Below are 20,311 nucleotides of genomic sequence, written 5' to 3' on the forward strand. Positions count from 1 at the left end.
AGATTGAGACTACTAGTATAGTCTATCTAGAACTAGACTAGAATAGTACTCGAGTTTTTTGTTTCCCGATTAACCGCGTCAAGATTAATTAACAAGGGTATTCTTGAATATCGTGTGACATAAACGTTGTGCGATCGATATAAATACCATAAAATATGCGCTACATGCATTACGTACTGTGGCGGCCGTATGATCACCAGGGCCATGGACTCGATGCCAATTTTACTCTCTTCTCTCCAGAAGAAAGTGATTTTGGTTTCAAGTTGCAGCCGTCATCTTTGCAAACCTATTTATGCTTTTGACAGCCCATACCACAAAGTCCAGTCTAGACCTCAAACGCCTCATTTGGCATTGTCCGCCAGCGGAATGAACCTCATCAGACACTCCTGTCCTGCAGGCCTTGACGAGATGATCTGATCCGACATGGCCATGGCCTCGTCCGTCATCTTGGAGTCGGGTATCGTCGAGTACCGCGAGTAGATATCCCGAAGTAGCAACTTCATTTCAACAAATGCCAAACTAAGTCGAAAAAAAAAGCCGGTTGTCAGTATGGACCAAGATGACAGCCAGAGAGGGCTTGAAAAGGGAGTGGATGGGCAGAACGTGGCGCTCACTGTCTACCAACGCATCCCCTGCCACCATGGGAAAATGCGAACATGTATCTTCTTCGTGTTGCGTCACCCTCCACATCTAGCCACCGGTCTGGATTGAAGGTTTCGGGATGAGGAAAGACATCTCCGTTGATTCGATGGACAGAATATGCTATAGAGTATACGTCAGAGGCCAAGCCAATGGGGAGGTTCTTTTGTTTCTATAACTCTCCCTGCAACAAGAAAGAAAGAAGAAGAAAAAACTCACCCTGACAGCTAACAATAGTCCCCTGTGGCATAAAGTACCCATCGACGTGCCTCCCACCGCTTGGGACATACCTCGGCAGCGACATTGGTATGGCCGGGAAGCATCTCAGACCCTCCTGGACGACTGCGTCCAGGTACGGAAGCTTATCGAAGGGCGTCTCGTCGGGATCCGGGTTCGCCGCCAGCTCGGCCTGCAGCTTCCGCTGGAAAGGGGCCGAGGATGGCAAGGAAAGCTGGTACATGAGGAAGCAAAGCGCGTCGCCAGTTGTGTCGATTCCAGCGACCATGTGATCGAGGCACTCGGCCGCTATGTCGATCTGCTCGAGGTCGCCGCCGTTCTTCCTTTGATGTAGGCGGTCCAGGAGAGTAAAGGGCGACGCATCCGTCTGGGCGCTGGTGTCAAGGACGAACTTGTTGGCCAGCGGGGTTGCTCGGGGTTTGGTGATTAAGGACAACAGCGGCTCGATGATTTGATACAGTGAAGGGTTGTAATATTTTACAAGGCGGTCTGCAGAGCGGGTGATGGGTCTGGGTCAGTACAGATTCTTGACGGGCTGGATGCTTATCGATTTTCAAAAGGCCATAAATAAGCAGGCCAGCTCATGACGCACTCTTAAAGCTGCTGTCGAATGTCACCTCCCTCATGACATCACCGTCATGCTTGTTCTGCAGAGAATTGGTACACAGCGGGTGGAAAAGATGATGCGTGACACAGTCAAAGGCATAAGAATGCAGAGTGGTCTAAAAGAAACACAGGCCCAAGTTAGATGGGGAAACTTTCTTTATATATCCTTTTTATCACTGGGCAGCAAAAAAAGAAAACACCGACTCACGTAGATATCAAGACTTCCACCGACGGAACCCTGACACAACTCGACGAACCTCCTCGCCCTCTCCGCAATGCCGCTCAGGGCGGGCTGCTTCATCACATTGGTGTTTGCATATCGGTCCGCCAGCACCCTCTTCCTCCTGGCATGGCTTTCCCTGTCGAGCGTCGAGAACATGGTCCTCCTGCCGTAGACGGTGAAGAGGTTGTAGAATTCAGTCTTCTCGTACCCGCTGCCCCCGGAGCCGTAAATCTCCCTGATGGCGTCGATCCCCGTGAACGAGGCCTCGCCCGGCGACAGGCGCACCGTCGGGCCGTACTTGAGGTGCAGGCTGTGGATGTACCGAGTCCGTCGCCCCTGCAGCTCGTTGTACTTGAGGACCGCTCCCGTGAAGAGCGAGTACCACGGGCCCGGCACCTTGCGGAGAGGCGACCGGAGGCATCTAATCAGATAAGCAACGGCCCAGACGCCGAGGACGATGGCTGTTATTGCCGGTGAGAAAAGCAACATCTTGCTCGCGCTTCCACCCACTCGCCTTGTAAACGTTGATGCAATGCAGAGATGGACGCACGCCGCGAATGAGAGGCAATATATATTATTTGTTTACTAAGAAAACATTCCAAAATTCGTCACAGTCGTGGTAGTTAAGCAGCTAGTCGGCCTGGTTTTATCTTCCAGCTCCGTATCTACCTCGTATCTCCAAGTGACTACATTACAGCTGATACTGCCGAGGTCGGAGTAGCCCCACCGCGTACCCGTATCTCTAGTCGATGATAGCGCTGAGTCGGAAGCTTTCTCCGAAGTATTGGAAAAGCCCATGGCCTTTTTTTTCTTTCTCAAAGAACAAAGAAATATTGAAAAAGAGAACATTAACAAAAAAAATAACAAAATTCACAATGGAATCTCAGAGCTCCTCCTTCTTGGCACCCCCGGAACCCAGCATGTTCCCAATCCAGCTCGCCCCAGGAATCGACATCTTGGCGGCGGGCGGGTACATGGTGCCCTCGAACTCGACCTTGGGCTCACATGTGCACCACTCAGACTCGGGGACCCCAGCCATGGCGGAGGAGATGTGACTGCCGCAGCCGCGCCATGATTTCTTTGCTGTTTGGGTTGTGTTATTTTGTCATTAATAAATGACGGCATGTAGTGTCAGTCTTCCCTGCTCTGGCTTGATAAAAAAAAAAAAAAAAAAAAAAAAAAAAAAAAAAAAAACAGGATAAAGATGGGGGATGAAAAGGGGGTTGGTTGGTTTGTTATACGCACAGCAAGTTCCGCAGGTAGCTCCCATGCACATGATGATTTCTTTGCGAAGGGTGTTGCGTTATGGGTATATTTTTTGTTGTTCTGTTGTTCTGTTCTTCCGGCGAACGAAATACTTTTGGTCAAGATGGTGGTTGGGTCGATTTGGTATTATGTGGAAAATGTGCAGGTCAGTTTCTTGAACAGACAAGTTGGTCAGAACGTGCGGCAGACAAGGTAAGGTACCTAAATAGGCAAATAAGTTAGACCTATAATTACGAAGCCATGAATGCCATCTGGAACGGACTGTACGGATTTTTTTGTCCGAAGGCAACCCCACCCCAAGTACCCAAGGAAGTCGCCGAACCCATTACCGGTAGAGACCATCGCCGACTTAGTCTAGACAACAACCAAGTACCTTATACCTTATCCTTGCCCGCAGCTACCACCAAAGCAGTGGTCGCCGACAAAAAACGCGCATTCAGAACCCCGAGCTTCTGGTCATGTTTTCCCTCCCGGCTTGGCTCACAAATTAGAAATGATCCCGATATGGTTTGTTTCTTAAATTTGCCGGCCGACAATTGACATGGTGCCTTGAAAAGTATTTCTAAAATATCTACGGGTATGCACGCGCTAGACTAAAGACGGGGGTGATCACCACCCTCCCTGTCTCTTCTCTATATACTTTTCGGCAACGTTGCAGTGCATGCATAACATACACTCCCGCGTTTTTTCTTTGCCGGATGCCCTGCGTCGCGCCGTGCTACAAAGAAACGAAGAAGAAGAAAAATAAAGAAAAAAAATAGTGCTCCCCGATCAACGTTCCCGGTCCCTCCCGCCGGTAGGTTCCGCACCCAGGTCCCGCTCCACCATCTCGATTGCGCCCAGGCTAGGGAATCGCTTCTGGAAGTCGTTCAGGTAGTCGTCCTTCTCCTGTGCAGTCATGTCAAGCACCGGTTGTCCAGGGAGGCTGGGAGCCATCAGTTGTTCCTGCTGCCCCGGGGGTGGCCTGTGAGGAAGTGGCTTGTTTAGCGAGCTTGGCTTCGGCGGCGACATGGGCCTCCCCCCACCGCTGGTAAGGTTTTTGTAAAGATGTGTGGGCTTGGGAGGAGCCGCAGGTCTCCCGCTCGTGTTCGGCATCAAGGAGACGGGCCGCACATCGGGCTTGGTACCAACTGGCGGTGCCGGCCGCTTCGTCTCGATCCCCATCCCAAGCCCGGCATTGCCTCGCATCATTCCACCCACAGGTTTCCGTGGGATTTCAGGCCTCTCCAGTTCCTGGGTGGGCGTCTCGGTAAAGTGCCCATACCCTTGAGCGGTCCGCGTGATATGGGTCGACTTCTGGCTCTCGTCCAGCAGGTTTTGAACCTTGTTCTGAATCGAAACGGCACGAGAAACGCCACCGATGCTTTTAGGGAGCCCCGCTTGCGCAGACCCAGGCTCGCGGTCAGCCAGCCGCTTTCGATACTCGGCACCGGCTGCCGCAACCCTCTTTTCTTCTTCAGAGAGTCGCCGGCGCTCAACCTCCCGCCGCATCTCGGGGGTCATGTCGTCTGTCTCCTCGAGGACCTGCCCGTCGTCAGACCTGCCATCTGTCGCCTCGGACCCTGCGATTGGCGTCAGGTCGTGGTGTCGCCCCAGGCTTTTCAATGGCGATGGTGTTCTTGCCGGTGGTGGCGCACTATTGTTATTGTTGTTGTGCTCAAACCGTTTGAACGCATCGCTGAACTTGCCCGCAAATATATTTTTTGTTCCTGATGATAACGAAGTCAGGCTGGATCGCTTTCCTTGCTTGCTCGTCTTCTTGGAATCTGATTCCTCCATCGACCGTAAAAAGTCCACATTCGAAGCAATGTTTGCCTCTTCTGAAGGTTCTGGTGGTGGGGGCGACATGAATGCCGAGTTTCTCCCAGATGATAAGCCCGGAGAAGGAATCGGCTTGGTCGATTTCTCTTTTTCGCGCAGATAGTCCAAGTTGGACTCCATATATGTGCTGGCCGGCCTGGGTCGTGAGCTCTGCGATGTGGTCCTGTAGGCCGCATCTAGCAAATCCGAACTCGGACGCCCTCCTTCTAATGATGGTCGCGAAGAAGAAGAATTATGAATGTGGGTCGACACGGAGGGATACGTAGACACCCTGGGAGCGGTCGTGTCGCTCGCTGCTGATTGACCAAGACTCTCAGTTTCCTTCGGCTTGGGCATGCTTGAGGAGCGGTCAGGATACCGCTGATACGACTGGAACTGTGCTGGTCGTTCTGTCGGGGGCGTACTCGTCATCATCCCCGTCGATACCATTGCCGGCTTCGGCTTGGGAGGAGACTGCTGTTTAAGTTCGGGTGAGGCAATGGCCTGCAACTCGGGAGTCTGCGCAATAATGGCCGAGGCACGGCTCATATCGTTTGTCCTGGGAGGCGCTGAGGCCGAATGTATAGGCGGAGATACTACTGCCGGCTTATTATAGACGGTTTGAGGTGGTTGTTGTGACTGCTTCTCTGGAGAACTGGCTTGTGCGAAAGCGTCGTCTGCCAACCTTTCGGTAATCCTTTGGCCGATATCCCTCTTGGACAAGTCGGGAGACGATGGATCATCAAAGTTGAACTTTGAGCCATGGTCGTGGAGTAATGAAAACTGGTCAAGCGTGGGAAATCTCGACGAAAGCTCGTCGCCTTTGCCGGTAATCGCTGCTGCTTTGCTGTCGAGTGCGGCAAATGGGTCACCATTCGTGATTCTCATGGGCGATGGGCTTGGCTTAGGTTTGCTCGACGGGGAGGTGCCTGGCTGAGCAGGGAGGGTGGTTACAGCTGTCGGTCTGCCCCTTCTCATGGGCGCAATTTCCGGTATGGCCTGCTGTTGTTTTGCTGCCGGAGCAAAAGATGCCCCAACGACGGGGGCTTGCGGAGGCTGATCCGCCGCCGGTGGCCTGGAGCTGGGCTGGGGTGTTGTTCGTGGCTTTCCAGAGTATATCTGGTTGATTTGTATATCTCTCGTTAGCCAGGCGCAAACTCGACCATGCTTGTATTAGTTTGACCCAACGAGTATGATGACGTACATCTTTGATTGGAGGTTCTTTGCCTTGCATTGCGCACCCTTCCTTAAGAACCTGGTATATATTGGGACGGGATTGGGGGTTTTCCTTGAGCATCAAGGCTGAGACAGGGCGGAAGAATCTATGGTTAGCGCATATTCTGCAGCCCACGAAACAGCCGTCCGGCAATCCCAGGTATCAGCCCGATTTGGCAATGCTTACCGATGAGCTGCTTCAAGCGATCCGAGAATACCGGATAGCTGGGGTACTTGTAGCTAGCATTTAGAATGGCCAGCTGACCCTGGTCTTCAAAGGGGGTGGTGTAGTAGCAGAGCTTGTAGAGTAGAACGCCTAGCGCCCAAATATCCGACTTCTCGTCGATCGGCTGCTTCCTATAGACATCCGTCATCTCCGGGCTCCTGTACTGCATCGTCGTATGCTTCTGCACGTCCTCGTCGGTAGCCCGGCACTCGGCCACCGTGGTGGGCGCGGGACGGGGCGGGGCGGCGGAACCAAAGTCGCAGAGCTTGAACTTGCGCACGGAGCCGTACGTGGTGATGAGCACGTTCTCGACCTTGAGATCCCTGTGCAGCAGCGGCGGCTTCAGGTAGTGCATGCAGGCCACCCCCTCGGCCACGTCGGTGAAGATGTTTAGGATCTCTGGCTCCGTGAGGCGGTGCTGCAGCCGCGTGTTCATAAAGTCTATGAGGCCGCCGCCGTCGCAGTACTCCATCAACAAAAAGACCTCGTAGCCGCCGCCACGCAGCTCCGAGGCGTGCGAGTCGATATATGTGACGATGGCACGGTGGCCCTTGAGGCGCTTCATGGTCTCGACCTCGGTGCGCATGCCACGCAGCGCCTCCTTGTCGGGCACGGCCACCCGCTTGAGCACGGCGAGGTCAGTCCCGCTCACGGGCTGGGGCAGCTTGACCAGGTATACGTGTGCGAATCCGCCCTCGGAGAGGTACTTTTGTATGACGACCCGGTGACTGCCGACCTGGATCTTTGTGCCTGGGGTAAATGTGCCTGCTGGAGGCGCGGGCCCGCCGCCATAGGCAGCCGGTTGGGCGCCGTGGCCGGGCCCATTCCTAGCGGCCGACGCCAGCATGGTCTATCGGGGTCGGGGGGGACGAGGTTTGGTTTTCGCAGTATGCGAGGCCAATTTTTATAAGATCGATCTATTCCGGGTTGCGGTCGTCGGTTTTTCGATCTTCAGGGGAAAGGGTGGTTCGTTATAGATGCGGCAGAAAAGCCGTGGGGGATCGGGCAGTTCCGAGTCGGGGTCGGATCTGAGGGAGGGAGGGGGCCTAGCCGATTATGGATTATGCTAGGAGTTGTAGAAGTCGGCGGTCAGGTCGTAGGCGGTAATGGCACGGTAGGGAGAAAGGGGAGGGGACTGGAATGCGACGACCTGATAACAATTACATTGCACTGACCAGATCCCAGGTAGCTTGGCACAGCCCAGCGGCAGAGATAAACCCCCGATCAAGAAGACAAAATGTAGGTGTGGTGTTGTGCAAGGGGGGGGAAATAATAAAAAAAAAACAAAAAACAAAGGGAGGCGGAAACATTAGACCAGAACTCACCGTCAGGGATCTTGAGGGCTTCTGAGGCTCACTAAATCTGGCCTGGTTCATGCGCTGCAGTCACGACAGGGATCAATTGGTCGGTCTGGTATAGGAACCTAACTCCGCCAAGGTCGCAGGCAGCAGACTGTGGCAGCTGACAAAATTTCAATTGACAGCCGCCGATTGCGCACGCTGTTCAATTCCCTTCCTGTCAATACCTTGCAAGTATCTCTCAACTCAATTGACCTCGATGAAACAGACTATCAAGTATGGACAAAGATTTCTTGAAAGCTGGACAGCTAATGCATCCCTTCCACATAGTCGAGCGGGCTAACTGGTACCAGCTAGGTACGGTAACTAGATACTTATGGGCCCTACTTTACCTACCTACCTTACCTTAGGTAGGTACCTAACCTTAGGCGACTTCTTGCCCCATCTACATCATATCTCCAAACTTGTTAGCGGTAGTATCAAGAATCATGGCTCTCATGCAGGCATACGTAATCTCACACCCGGCAAGTCGCCAAGACAAGCGGAACCTGATGTGACCAAGCGACCCGGTATAGTCAAGAAATTACCTAGTCTATCTTATCCCTGGTCTTGAGACTGCTTCTAGCTTTGCAGATATGTCTTTGATGTTTATTTGTTTATTAACTACCTAAGTGCACCCTTCACGCCACGTCTAATTTTTCTCTGAACAGGTCACCCGGGCACTTTTCTCTCCAACAACAATCTCCCTTTGTTTCAAAATGCACGACCCCTAAAACCATCATCGAATTCCTTCTGACATTACAAATTTCACTGGAAACTTAGAACAGAGCCTTGAATATGCGCTTGGGCAGGTTGCTCCATGTCCGCACCTCCTCGGGCTCATCGGAGGGCTCAGCCATACGGGCTCCAGACTTGAGGTCGATGTCGGCCAGAGGCACATAAAGACTCCAATCCTTAGTGTAGACCTTCCAGAATAAGTAGAGAGCGATGACAATGAAGGCAGCCAGGTAGCTTTCGAAGAATGCCTCGGCGTCGGGTTGGGCGTTCGGCGATGGCTATTTTTTTTGTTAGTCCAAGACTCTAGTGAGAGAAGGTTTATGTTCCGGATGTACATGTAACAAAGAAAACTTACGTATAAAGCATTGTAAAAAGTCGCAACCAGACACAAGCAGTTGAGACCGAAACCGATCCAGCTGCCAAAGACACCTAGCGCAGGCTTGTAGGGGATCTGATCCAGCGTGTAGCCCTGCAGCTTCCAGGCGGCGCGGAAGCGGATGTGCGCGAGGCAGATGGAGCCCCAGACGAAGAAGAAGGACAGACCCGAGAGGGCGAGCAGCCAGTCAAAGACCGTTCCCGAGTCGGAAGACTCGACGGTAAAGGCCAAGAGACCGAACGCCAGTTGAATGATGATGCACACGACCGGGCGACCCTTCTTGTCGACGTAGGCTAGCTGCTTGGGGGCCATGCCACGTTCGGCCATGGCCTGCATCGTACGGGTGCTGCCAAAGGCGCAAGAGTTGGCCACGGAGATGACGGCGACGGTGATGACTCCGTTGAAGATGTGAGGCAGGACGCTGATACCGGCATCTTCGATGGCGAGCACGAAGGGGGAAGCTGTGCAAGCGGTGTTGTGTCAGCTAGTTTTCACCAAGTTTTTTTTTTCTTTTTTTCTTTCTTTTTTTTAATTCAATATCCGCCGACACCAAATGCTTACCCTTGGTGTTGGCGCCCGAGGCACCCAGGAGACGAGGGTCGTTGGCGGGCACAATGAGACCAATGATGAAAAGGTTGACAATGTAAAAGAAGGCAATGCGCCAGAACACTTGCTTGCTCGCCGCGGGGATGCTCTTCCTCGGGTTGTCCGACTCAGCTGCTGCCAGACCAACAAGCTCGGTGCCGCCGAAGGCAAAGGCGGCGATTGCGAACACACCAGCAAACCCGTTGAACCCATTTTGAAAGGGTCCGGGGTCTACCCAGTACTTCGCTCCGATGTATCCTTGGTTGCCCTGCAAAACAAGTCAGCTCCTGCCCGGGACGGGAACCAGCGCATCGTATTTTTCTTCTTTTTCAATGGATAACATACCACGCCACCAGTGTTGATGATAATACCCAAGATGATGAAACCAGTGCAAGCCGCAATCTTGACCACGCTGAGTATGAACTCAACCTCGCCATAACCCCTGACTCCAAACAGCTGGATAATGATGAGGACGGCGAGGAAGGTGGCGATCCAGATAGAAGGGCTTAGATCGTCACGCCAGAACTTGATCGTGATAGATGCTGCGATCAGTTCGAATGGCAAGACGGTGAGCCATGAAAGTGCGTAGTCCCAACCAACAGCAAAGCCCCTGAAATCGAAACGTCAGTCATCCCGTCCTTATGTTTTTTTTTTTTTTTTTTTTTTTTTTTTTTTTTTTTTTTTTTTTTTTTTAACCGAGGCAGTACTACTAACCAAGAGGGATCCACGAAACGGACGACATAGGTGTAGAAAGCACCGTTCACTGCCCAGAAGTGTATTAGTGGCCATGACTCTCGACGAACGGTTCTGCGGAAAGCTCCAGTTCTTACCGGGATACAGGACAGCCATCTCGGCGAGTGCTTGGCACACAAAGAAAAGCATTCCTATATTGGAGGTTAGGCTTAGCACGTGTTTCTCGACTTGGCTTCATAGTCCTCGCTGGGTGGGCCTGTGGTAAGCTACATACCTCCGATAATACTATAACAGATGAGCAGCGACGCAGGGCCACCGGTGCGCAGGGCCTTTCCACTACCGACGAACAGACCGGCTCCGATGGATCCGCCTGAGAAGCCATGTTAACATTAGGGTTTGTCCAGGTTCGGGCAGAAGCTTCCAGTCTCTTCGCGTCTTGAAGACATCTTGTTGCCCGCAGACGGAGGTCTCAGTACCAACGTACCAATGGCAATCATTTGCATGTGCCTGTTCCGCAGCTCACGGACCAAGGGCTTCGACTTGTTGACAACGCCCACTTCCTCATCGTGGCTGTTGCTGTCAGACAAGACCGCCGTCGTGTTTCCAATTTCCTTATCTTTGTCGGTCTCCATGTTGGCTTGCAATCACCCCTATGGGGTTTTCTGGCCGTGATATGATTCTTCGAGGATGATCTCCCACTGACGCTTAAAAACGCTTCGTTCTTTATGGCTTCAGGTATCGTAAAATACCATGAAGATGCCAATGGTGCGCGCAATGAGAGCGAAAAGGGGACTGGGGGCATGAGTTATCAACGTGTCCCCCCGTCTGGGAGATACGGCGGCCTTATAAACAAATAAAAAGGGACCCTCTATACAACCCAGTCGTGCGCCCCCCAGGGAACCGCGTTTACAACTATGTGACGGGGGTTGGGTATGAATGAGGGTGGGACAGGCGCTTGCTCAAGTGTTCAGCTGCTACCACCCTTGTCCGGTATGAGGGAGGATTTTTGAGGGTTATATTACGTTGATTGCCGTGGGACGGGAAACCTAGTCGGGTAGGATATCGAGAGGTGTAGCATGCTCAAGATTTCTTCCCCAGAAAAAGGCTACATCTATCATCGTCTTCTGGCTGCCGGTTGGTGCGCGAAGCGCGAAGAACAAGCTTTCTGACGTTATATCAGTAGTACTGTCGAAAATTCAGATGCGTTTTTTCTCTCTTTTTCTCTCTCCCTTTTTTTTACGAGAATCAGCAGCAAGGCCTCCTCCTTCTAGGGTCGGTCCGAAATAACATGGTAACTCGACTCGTGGACGTCGCTATCTGCGCACCCATATCAGCCAACAGTACCCCAGGTTACAATCAGTAACCGGGGGTGGGCCTGGCGGAGAACGTGAGTAGTGACTTTGTCCCTTTATTTCTCTCTGAATTATTGGAAGAGAAACCGGGGTGGGTGTTGTGGCACGGCCGCACGATTGCCATCGCAGCGATGAACTTTGAACAAAGGTTACGCCAAGACTAAAAAGGAAGGTCGTCCGAAATCAGGTAAGCGTTCGGACATCCACGATAGCTGCAAACAAGTTTGGATGGGCCAGATCCTCGGTGAGCCAAAGGTGGCGAGCAAGAATCAACATGTTTGTGGAGAAATGGTGCAATGGTGGTCATGAAAGTAGCTGGCCAGTGACAGCCTGTCAAGTGTCTAAATAGATATGTTGCATTGCAGCTTAGAGCTGAATCAATCGTCCGTCTCAGGCCCAAGCGAACGTCGCCTTTTGTCAAGTGTCCCTGGGTGTAATTATAAAGGCGATTATTTAAAATGCTCATGTCCTATCAGAGTTTTCAAGTTGCACAACAACCCGCAACTTCCTAAAATTAGCGCCTATCAACGTGGGACCGATGGATACCAAACAAAATGACCATGTTTGTCGTTTGCGACATTTGTGTACAAGGGCTAGTCGTTGTGTTTCTCTTTACTGTGGTTGATAAAAAAAATAAAAAAATAAAATAAAAATAAAGTAAAAGAAAAGAAAAACCCCGAAATATAGCTTTTTATATATCATGGGATGACAGGCTGACATAAAGATGAAAATAAGCGCGCACCTTGTCAGTCTCGGAAGTGGGAATTCATGCGAGCTGGGCGAAAGCTTGTGCTATCTTAGCCATATCTTGGGATTTCTTGGAAAGCTTGCCACGCCAAGAATAGGTAGCGGAGCTGACCGCAGACGGGCATGCGTCTTTGTGAATTTGGATTCCAATTCGAATTGAACCATGGCGCAGGATAAAATCGCAGATTGAGCCATTTACGTGCTTACATGGTACACAAAATCAAACACGTATACTGACTGCTTCGAATCACCTCAAAGGCACGTATTTTGTTTTATACAAATCCGTCGTCGGTGTCCTCAACCCCCCATCAATCCACCAATGCAAAGCTTGAAACTCGCTCGGCGAAGGGTTCTAGAAGTATGCAGGTGCACAGAACCCGCAGAGAATACTTCCCAATCCCCGCTTACTCATGCACGGTCCGAGTTTGCGACGTCGTATCAATCAATATCATGATCGTTTAGCGGCACAGTCAGCAGTTGATTGGAAGCAGGTTCAGGCTGAGTAGGAAAAGGCGATGAATCCATTTCGAATGGTCGTGGCCCCGAGGGGGTCTCCTGTAGCCAATGACTAGATCTGCAGTTATCCATCCCCAAGCTCGCTTAGGCCCAAGTAGCGAACCTGATTCCGTCCATGACTGGTGGTACACTGAGATCTTGTGCCAACGAGCCACGTTCCAACCTGGCCAGCCAAACCGCATCCGCATTAACCACCTCGAGCGCTGCGCGGGCATCTGAATTTCTGTCGAGCTCGTCGGCGAGAAGTTCTAAAATTTGGTCAAACATCTCGTCATCCAGCCTGACAAATGAGACCAGTGCAACGAGCATATCGACAGTGGCTTCCCATACTTGTGCTGCCTGCGCAAACCTTCCTAACCCACTGTTTGAATACTTTTCGAGATCAACACCGCCGGTGCCAGTTTTACTGCCACCTTGTCCACGGTGTGGTAGCACCACTTCATTACCAACCAAGGCCATGTTAAGTCTGCCCACATTCCGACCGGAGTGAGAAGGGATAGAATTGTTACCTTTGCCACTTCTACCACCATTTCCTATAGAAACAGCCTTGGAATCTTGTTTTGCCTTCAGGCACCACCTGTACATAAAGTCCCACCATTCGGTCTTGATCCTCGAGGCCAAAAAGTCTCCAGCCCCTTGTGCAAGCGCCGCGATTGCTCTGAGAGCTGCAGCCACAACAAATGGCTCCCCGTCGTGAAGGCGCGATATCACGACTGGCCAGAGAGAGTTGACCATGGGCAGAAATGCATCCTCATCCAAGGCCATGGACGAAGTTATTGTAGAGAGAAGATCCAGTAACGATTTTCGCAAAGTCGGAGTTGGTGATGTCAAATAATATTGTGTCAAGGTCGTAACTCGTGACAGCAGTTCATATGTGGGCGTACGGACCGGCTTTGGTTTCTCAATCTCACCGCCTGGCCCTGTGTCTTCTGCTCCCTCATCATCATCGGCGTTCATCTTCCTCTCCCTTTCATCTAAAAGTTCTTTTGCTTCAGAAGCCCACGGCTTCTGAGGATGTTTAACTCTGGCGCCAGGAAGAATATCATCTTTCTCCATTCTCCTTTTCTGCTTCTTTGCCATTCTCTCTTTGACTTCAGACTCAATGTCCTTGATGGTTGCTATTGTAATTGGTCTTTTCCTGTGATCGACAGTTCTGGCTTCTGTCGATTCAAGTAGGAGCACGTCAGACTTGACGCCCTGCTGCACCACCTCTGAGAGCACAGAAAACAGTCGCTCGACAAAGGCAGGATACCCATGATAATTTTCAAGAGCGGCAAAAATGGCGGCTACCGTGTCGTCTAGAAAAGGTAGCAGTCTCGGCCCCGTGAGTCTGACCATCATCCTCAGTACTTGGAGTGACGCTGGGGTAATATCCATTGAAGTCAGGCGGAGAGATACCGAGTTGACCATGTAGTCGGCATTGTCAACAATCAATTCTGACACATCCTGATATCCACACGCTGAAGCAATCAAGCCAAGGGCGGTCATCGCATGAAGCCTTAGCTGGGTGTTTTGTGAGCCCAGAAATGTTGCTATAGGGTAGAGAGTATCAATGAGCTCTGGCCTGAATGAAACCCCCATCTGAGAGGCGGCAAAAGTTGTAACCTCGATAGCTATCGCCTCCAGCCTCCAGTCAACCTCGAGACTGTCAGTATGTGATGTCAATATCAAGACGGAAAACTGATAAAGCTCTTGAAATACTTCCGTGGGCTCGCTTGTTGACATGGCGCCGGAAAAATCAAAGAACTGCTCGTCCTGCTCATTCTTGGCTAGTGCTACTTTCAGTAGTTCGAATGCTAGCCATAGGGCTGTGACCTGATCTATTCCTGACAAATCTCTTGCTAGACTTATCATGTCGGTAGCGAGCTCTGCCTGTTGGGATGGCGAGCCAATACCGGCAACCATCCTGAGGAAGGCATCGCGCGTACCTGCTTGACTCCCATGCGCTAGCATGATGGGTTTGAATGTTCGAGTTTCACCGGGCCTTGCAACCAAGTCTGTGGAGTTCACACTCATCTCCCCTCCGAATTCAGCGTCGGCCACCACGTTCAGATGTTTTTTGCTTGAAGTCAAAGCCACAATACTGTCTCTCAGAGACGAAGATAGTGCTTCGTGCAACAGGGACGAGTCAATGTGTAGGACTTTCACCATTCGCTGCCCTTGAGAGAGTGCAAATATAGACTGCTGCTTAATTCTTTCGTCTGAAGTTTGCATGATTCTGGGCATACTAGTTATCATGTTATGCACCACGGTCTTGATAGCATCTTGGAGTTCTGGATATATCATGGCCAGATCCTGCAACGTAGTTTGAACAGCTGCGCTTTGTGGCAGCGCAGAGTCACGAATGCTCAAAGCGGTATGCTTTGGACCACCCAACAGATCGGCTGAATCCTTTTCTTCTTTCCAGGTAACAATCGCTGTCTCGACGAGGAATACCGTGCAGTCGGCCAAAGACGCATGGCACTCATCTAAGAGGCATAGAGAAAGCCTCTCAACGGCCTCGCGAACATCATCCGACTCGTGGGAACGCAGCTTGAGTACCATGGCAAGCGCCATTCTGACTTGAGCGGATGTGGCTTTTAGCCAAGATGCAGACAGCTCCTTTCCAGATAGTTCGTCATCTTTTTCTTCTTCCGTCGTGTCTGAGGTGAGCTGTCTCAGCGCATCTCTATTATGTATGTCACCCAAGACTCTGGTCAGGACATCCCCAAAGACTCTTATTCCGTAACAGAGTACACGTTTCTGGAGCTTAAGTGACGCAGGTGGCGATAGAAGTTTAGATAAAGTCGAGACACTGCCTGGTAGGAAGGATGCAAGAGCAGAACGGTCCTTCATCGAGACAAAGAGAGCCCTCAGGGCATCTAGTGCTGCGAGCTGGATATCCGCAGTCGTCCCATCTATGGTGCCATCCAGAATGACAGTCACGGTGTGGCCTAAACTTGGTAGTCCACTAGAGTCCACCAGGGATTCCGAAGCGGAGCTTGACTGACATGCCTCTCTAATCAAGACAGCAAGAGATCTGTAGCACTCCAGGACTGTCTCTTCTGGCGGAGGTGCAGTCCTCTGCTGGCCAGGGACGCCGGCGATGATGAAGGTGAGAAGGATGAGTAGTTGTTGAGCCAGACTCGTAGAGATGGTAGATCGCCAGCCATACTGAATCAGCATGCGCAGACACTTGATGGCGTTCTCGAGCACTCGTGCGGAGTGGTCTTCCTTATTCTTGAAGATGAACGAAAGTGGGAAGAAAACATATTCCGCAATCTTTGCATCCACAGCCGAGGCGTCATAGCTGATCTGGCCATTGAGGATGGAGTAGACTTGATCCGTCAACTGGAGCAACTGGTTGTTTTGCGATGGTGCCGCGGGTGGGCGCATCACAAGCTTGCTGATCTCCACACAACATGGTTTAAGCTATCGGATGATGACATGTCAGAAGGATTGGCGAGTTGTGAAAAGACTGGCGATGGGGCCTACCAACCTTGGCAAACAACTCAGTCCGCGCCGAGGACGAGTTGCGGAACAACGGTTGCTCCATGGCAAAAAAACCAAAAGACTTCCAGCCCTCAATACATTGTCTGGGAAGCCGTCGCAGCAGGTGCTTGCTGTGATATTCGTTTTTGCCAGGCAAGATTTTATAACTTTGGGATGTGTTTATGCTTCGAAGCGCAACTTTGCATTGTCTGGCGAATGATTGCGCTAAAGTCTAGCGCTTGGCTGCAGCGGAGCCCCGCTTTCGACACCCACAATGCCTTGGTGACGCTGTAATATAGGGTAATAACGGCAGTTTGTACCGCTGGAAGATTAACTGTGTTTGCAAATCATGGGAATTTCCGAGGCTTAAAATTGACCTGATAACTTGACATTACATTTCTGTCGAGTGAAAGTCTTTCAAAACTCTGTAACATAATACCAGATACCCAAGCAACCATGTCTACACCGTTCCCAGTCCTGGTACACCCCTTCAAATCGCCCGTACCGAGGCAATGTGCATACGAATCGGGCTCATCTACAGCCAAGAACGCCCTGATTTGCATCGGTGGCCTTGGTGATGGTCCGCACACTCTCAGATATGTGCGGACGATTTCACAACGGCTAGAAAGGGAAACTGCCTTGAATTACTCGGTATTTGAAGTTCGCCTGTCCAGCGCCTTCGACGGCTTCGGAACCAAACGTCTCAGCGATGACGTAGCTGAGATCTCTGCCCTTGTTCAATATCTTCGTGGCATTGGCAGGGAAAAAATTGTTCTGATGGGACATTCTACGGGGACGCAGGTCTGAAGCCCGCTTCTATATTGGGATTTGAAATTTCAATGGATGATGGTTCGCTTTGCTGACGTGCTGAGTGTCATATCAGGACTGCATGGAGTACACCAACTACGGCAAGCATAACAGTGCCCCTGTGGATGGCTTCATAATGCAGGGCACCGTTTCCGACAGGGAAGCGTTCGGTCCATTGATCGCCAAGAAGCAGCTTGACCAAATTATTTCCCAGGCTTCGGAGCTTATTCGGGCTGGTAAAGAAAATGAAATGATGCCGCGAGACAACCCAGTATCTGAGGTTTTTGGAGCTCCACTCACGGCATATCGACTTCATTCGCTTTTAAGCCCCGGGTGAGCCTGTTCTCCCATCCTACTCCAGTTTTAGCTATTTGTCTAACACCCGTTTCCCTGAAAAGTGGCGACGACGACTTCTTCTCATCAGACCTCACAGACGACAAGATCACCTCATTCTGGGCCAACTTCCGGAAGCCTGCACTGGTACTGCCATCCGGCGAAGACGAGCATGTACCCAAATCCATTGATATAGAGGCTCTCCTTGGCCGTTGGAAGAAGCTAGCTCCAGCCGGAGTGATCAGTGAGCTATCTGGGCTGATACCAGGTGCCTCTCACACCGTCAGAGACCCTGATGCGCAAGAATGGATGTGTGACAGGATTGTCCAATTCCTCCGCAATCTTGAAAGCGGTCATGAAGTCAAACTTTGAGCAATTGTTGGCAATTTATTGGTTCTTCTTGTTGGCTTGGGTGCGGTCCGTTCGATCTGCCAGATCAAGGGCCCAACATATCTTCCTAATAGATGCGCCAAGGATAACTTCGTGATTACGAGCTGTCAGCCTTTGCTATGAGCAAATGAAAATAATGATGCATTAAATGCTTACCCAATGGAACGATTGCCCAAGGCAGATTCATGCCAACAAAGTACACCCAAAAGTACAGAAACTCGGGCCTGCTGTGCGCGACCCCCTTCATTTGCATATCTGCGAAGCTTGTCGCGTAGTAGAGCGTCACCCCATATAGGTGAGCCATACACACTATAATTGAGAGTGGGTACCGCAGGTTTCGCCTTGTGGTAATGCAGAATGCAGTAGCAATACAGCATGGTCCCCAAAACAACTGACATCGAGGATTTCGTTACTCCACTGTCAGTCGAAACAATTTGAAGTAATACATATAGCCACGAAAGGGTAATTAATGCAAGTCAGTACGGCAGATTTACATACCACCGTGATAGTCTCAATACTAATCACAAACGTATTGGCTGTGAGGTATCTCGAGTCACTAAGCGAGTACTCTTTCCAGAGCTGAGCAAACAGCTCATTGGAACTCGCAACGCGCTCGTAATTAAGAATCAGATAACCTAAGTTATGTAAAAATAAGCCAGTCAGATGGCTTGGCCGTTTCTAATATGAAGTCGTAGTTTATATGTGCGGCCTACCCTCGAAGAATACATGCAAATATCCACCTGATTCAGCACCAATAGGTTAGCTACAATCTAATAAGACCCAAGAATGTCACTTATTCGGGATGCGATAGTCTTGACACTCACTGAGAACAAACCAACAGATTTGACACAAGTCAGTCAAACATATACCCGGATTGATACGTTTCGAAAGTATGACTGATGCTGCCAGAACACAGGTGATTGTGCCTGCAAAGGGAAGTACAAGATCGGTCAAAGATTTGTCGTTTGGTACAAAGTCCGGGATGTACGCGTCCTCGGGGAAATATGGGTGTTGACTGATCACAGCTGCTTGCATCCTGATAGCTTAAAAACCAAACCTCTCTGCGAGTTTCTAGATGAGAATATAATTATGTTTCGGCTTCAGTCGTGTTTTGAAATTGTGCTCTGTTTCCTGATGGTGGAGTACCAACAGTCCAAACTTTCACGGTATGGAGGTGGAAGAGTAGGTAACCTGGAGCAATCGGAGTTTACTTAATGAGAATTGACCCAACCACCCACCCCTGTAAAGCTGTGGATCACCTCATTCCGTGTACATAACGGGAACTAATATCAACCCTTCACACAAGGAGGGCATCCCGGCTTGTCCGCTAAAACCAACCGCTAATCTGCTGTTATTGTCCTTGGCATACATCTTAAGCTAGATCATTGAGCAACATTACACCATCAAGAATATTACAAGACATCGTCATACCTGTCCTCGCCAAAAAGAAAAGAAAAAAAATAACTCCGCATAGTGATTCCAAATGTCAATTTGCAGTAACCACAGTCTTCTTCGCCAAAGTTGATCGCTGTTTTATCAAGCTTTAATTCTAGGCCACACGTTCCGGATAGCTCAGAGACTGTGATCTTCATATCATCATCCCTAAGCTCCTGAAAGATTACTTGCTCTTCCATTATCTCACATACTTGCCCATGAAACGTTTATGGAAGTCGGAGCGGAGAAGGTCCTGTGAAAGAAAACAGTCAGTATAATGTAACAGAGAACATCGCTAGATCCAGGATCGAAAAGCCGATAACTTACGTTGATAAACTCCTTCCTCTTGCCCTTGTCTTCCGTCCCACGTGCTTGGTTTTTGAAGACCACGTCGTCGTCCCACCTGCGCTTGATGTTAAAGTCCGGCTTGTTGAGCAGCGGGTTACCCAGCGCGATATCCCTCTCTCGCTCCTCCTCGGCAGCCGCCGCCTTCTCCCTCTCCTCCCGCTCGCGCTTCTCCGCCCTTTCCCGCCGTATCTTCTCCAACTCCCGCGCGAGCTCCGCATCCTCGTCATCCGAATCATCGCTGTCGCCATCACTATCGTCATCGTCGTCATCCTCCTCCTCGGAGCTGCCACCCGAATCGTCCGCGTCCAGCTCTCTGGTCTCTGCTAGGATCCGCCTCCGCTTCGCCTCGGGATCCTCCTCCCCGTCTGCCGTGATCTCCAGCGGTCGCTTTTGCCGTGCTGCGCCTTCGTCGTCCGAGCCCGGTGCTGGACTGTGGCGTGATGGAGGCGCCGCGATGCTGGCACTGGTCTTGCCGGACTTGGAGGCGTGCGCAGCTTCTGCCGCGAGCAGCTCGGCGCGCAGGTCGACGGCGCCGTCGGCATCGGCGGCACCACCTTGGCCTCGCTTGCGGTACTTGAGTTGTGTGTGGGCGGGGAGTAGGCGCTGGTGATAGGCTGGGCCGCGGAGGGCCTCTTTGCCTTTTGCAGGATCAAAGGTAGGTCTGTGTGCTGTAGTCATGATGTCTTGATGTTTCCGTGCGTATCGATGTGGCAAGTTTGTTGGCGGAAAACAGTTTTATGAAGAAAGTGCTGATTGATGTTGGACGTAGCAATCAAATCTATGTTAAGATGATTGATGGTTTTGTACATAAGGTAGTCAAGGGACCTAAGGTTGGTAAGGTAGGTACACTAGATACAAAACGGCGGCGGCACGGACGTTGTCGCGCCTTCGCGCGACTGCATCTTTCGCAGTGGAAATCGAAATAATCCCTGTCACCGCCCGGCACAAACCTGGTATTCAACCCCCCACTTC

The 20,311-nt window shown here is 51.0% G+C and overlaps 7 protein-coding genes across 7 annotated transcripts; 1 reads left to right on the top strand and 6 right to left on the bottom strand.

The window, feature by feature from the left end:
* Positions 1 to 134: 134 nt before the first annotated feature.
* PgNI_04539 (uncharacterized protein) lies at positions 135 to 2,744 on the bottom strand (the record flags this gene model as incomplete). The annotated part of the gene is made up of 6 exons (XM_031124584.1): positions 135 to 519; positions 615 to 762; positions 859 to 1,365; positions 1,469 to 1,598; positions 1,691 to 2,166; positions 2,612 to 2,744. The coding sequence occupies 6 exons, from the start codon at positions 2,742 to 2,744 to the stop codon at positions 342 to 344; spliced, it is 1,572 nt and encodes a 523-aa protein (XP_030985183.1). The 3' UTR covers positions 135 to 341.
* A 652-nt stretch (positions 2,745 to 3,396) lies between these two features.
* PgNI_04540 (uncharacterized protein) lies at positions 3,397 to 7,466 on the bottom strand. Its single transcript, XM_031124585.1, has 3 exons — positions 6,174 to 7,466; positions 5,976 to 6,073; positions 3,397 to 5,890 (listed from the first exon to the last, which is right to left on the bottom strand). Exons 1-3 carry the CDS (start codon positions 7,057 to 7,059, stop codon positions 3,743 to 3,745), a joined length of 3,132 nt encoding a protein of 1,043 aa, XP_030983635.1. The 5' UTR covers positions 7,060 to 7,466; the 3' UTR covers positions 3,397 to 3,742.
* A 633-nt stretch (positions 7,467 to 8,099) lies between these two features.
* On the bottom strand, positions 8,100 to 10,786 carry PgNI_04541 (uncharacterized protein). Its single transcript, XM_031124586.1, has 8 exons — positions 10,426 to 10,786; positions 10,216 to 10,311; positions 10,079 to 10,132; positions 9,963 to 10,011; positions 9,594 to 9,858; positions 9,225 to 9,516; positions 8,643 to 9,124; positions 8,100 to 8,565 (listed from the first exon to the last, which is right to left on the bottom strand). The coding sequence occupies exons 1-8, from the start codon at positions 10,571 to 10,573 to the stop codon at positions 8,329 to 8,331; spliced, it is 1,623 nt and encodes a 540-aa protein (XP_030983636.1). The 5' UTR covers positions 10,574 to 10,786; the 3' UTR covers positions 8,100 to 8,328.
* A 1,854-nt stretch (positions 10,787 to 12,640) lies between these two features.
* On the bottom strand, positions 12,641 to 16,190 carry PgNI_04542 (uncharacterized protein; the record flags this gene model as incomplete). The annotated part of the gene is made up of 2 exons (XM_031124587.1): positions 16,035 to 16,190; positions 12,641 to 15,967 (listed from the first exon to the last, which is right to left on the bottom strand). The coding sequence occupies exons 1-2, from the start codon at positions 16,089 to 16,091 to the stop codon at positions 12,641 to 12,643; spliced, it is 3,384 nt and encodes a 1,127-aa protein (XP_030983633.1). The 5' UTR covers positions 16,092 to 16,190.
* A 209-nt stretch (positions 16,191 to 16,399) lies between these two features.
* PgNI_04543 (uncharacterized protein) lies at positions 16,400 to 17,715 on the top strand. Its single transcript, XM_031124588.1, has 3 exons — positions 16,400 to 16,828; positions 16,911 to 17,167; positions 17,233 to 17,715. Exons 1-3 carry the CDS (start codon positions 16,484 to 16,486, stop codon positions 17,537 to 17,539), a joined length of 909 nt encoding a protein of 302 aa, XP_030983634.1. The 5' UTR covers positions 16,400 to 16,483; the 3' UTR covers positions 17,540 to 17,715.
* Positions 17,555 to 18,592, bottom strand: PgNI_04544 (uncharacterized protein; the record flags this gene model as incomplete). Its single annotated transcript, XM_031124589.1, has 4 exons — positions 17,555 to 17,661; positions 17,714 to 17,948; positions 18,056 to 18,192; positions 18,427 to 18,592. The coding sequence occupies 4 exons, from the start codon at positions 18,590 to 18,592 to the stop codon at positions 17,555 to 17,557; spliced, it is 645 nt and encodes a 214-aa protein (XP_030983639.1).
* Positions 18,593 to 18,879: 287 nt separating this feature from the next.
* PgNI_04545 (uncharacterized protein) lies at positions 18,880 to 20,193 on the bottom strand. Its single transcript, XM_031124590.1, has 2 exons — positions 19,319 to 20,193; positions 18,880 to 19,244 (listed from the first exon to the last, which is right to left on the bottom strand). Exons 1-2 carry the CDS (start codon positions 20,015 to 20,017, stop codon positions 19,191 to 19,193), a joined length of 753 nt encoding a protein of 250 aa, XP_030983640.1. The 5' UTR covers positions 20,018 to 20,193; the 3' UTR covers positions 18,880 to 19,190.
* Positions 20,194 to 20,311: the final 118 nt, after the last annotated feature.

Source organism: Pyricularia grisea (assembly GCF_004355905.1).
Source record: "Pyricularia grisea strain NI907 chromosome Unknown Pyricularia_grisea_NI907_Scaffold_2, whole genome shotgun sequence".
Classification (NCBI taxonomy): Eukaryota; Fungi; Ascomycota; class Sordariomycetes; order Magnaporthales; family Pyriculariaceae; genus Pyricularia; species Pyricularia grisea.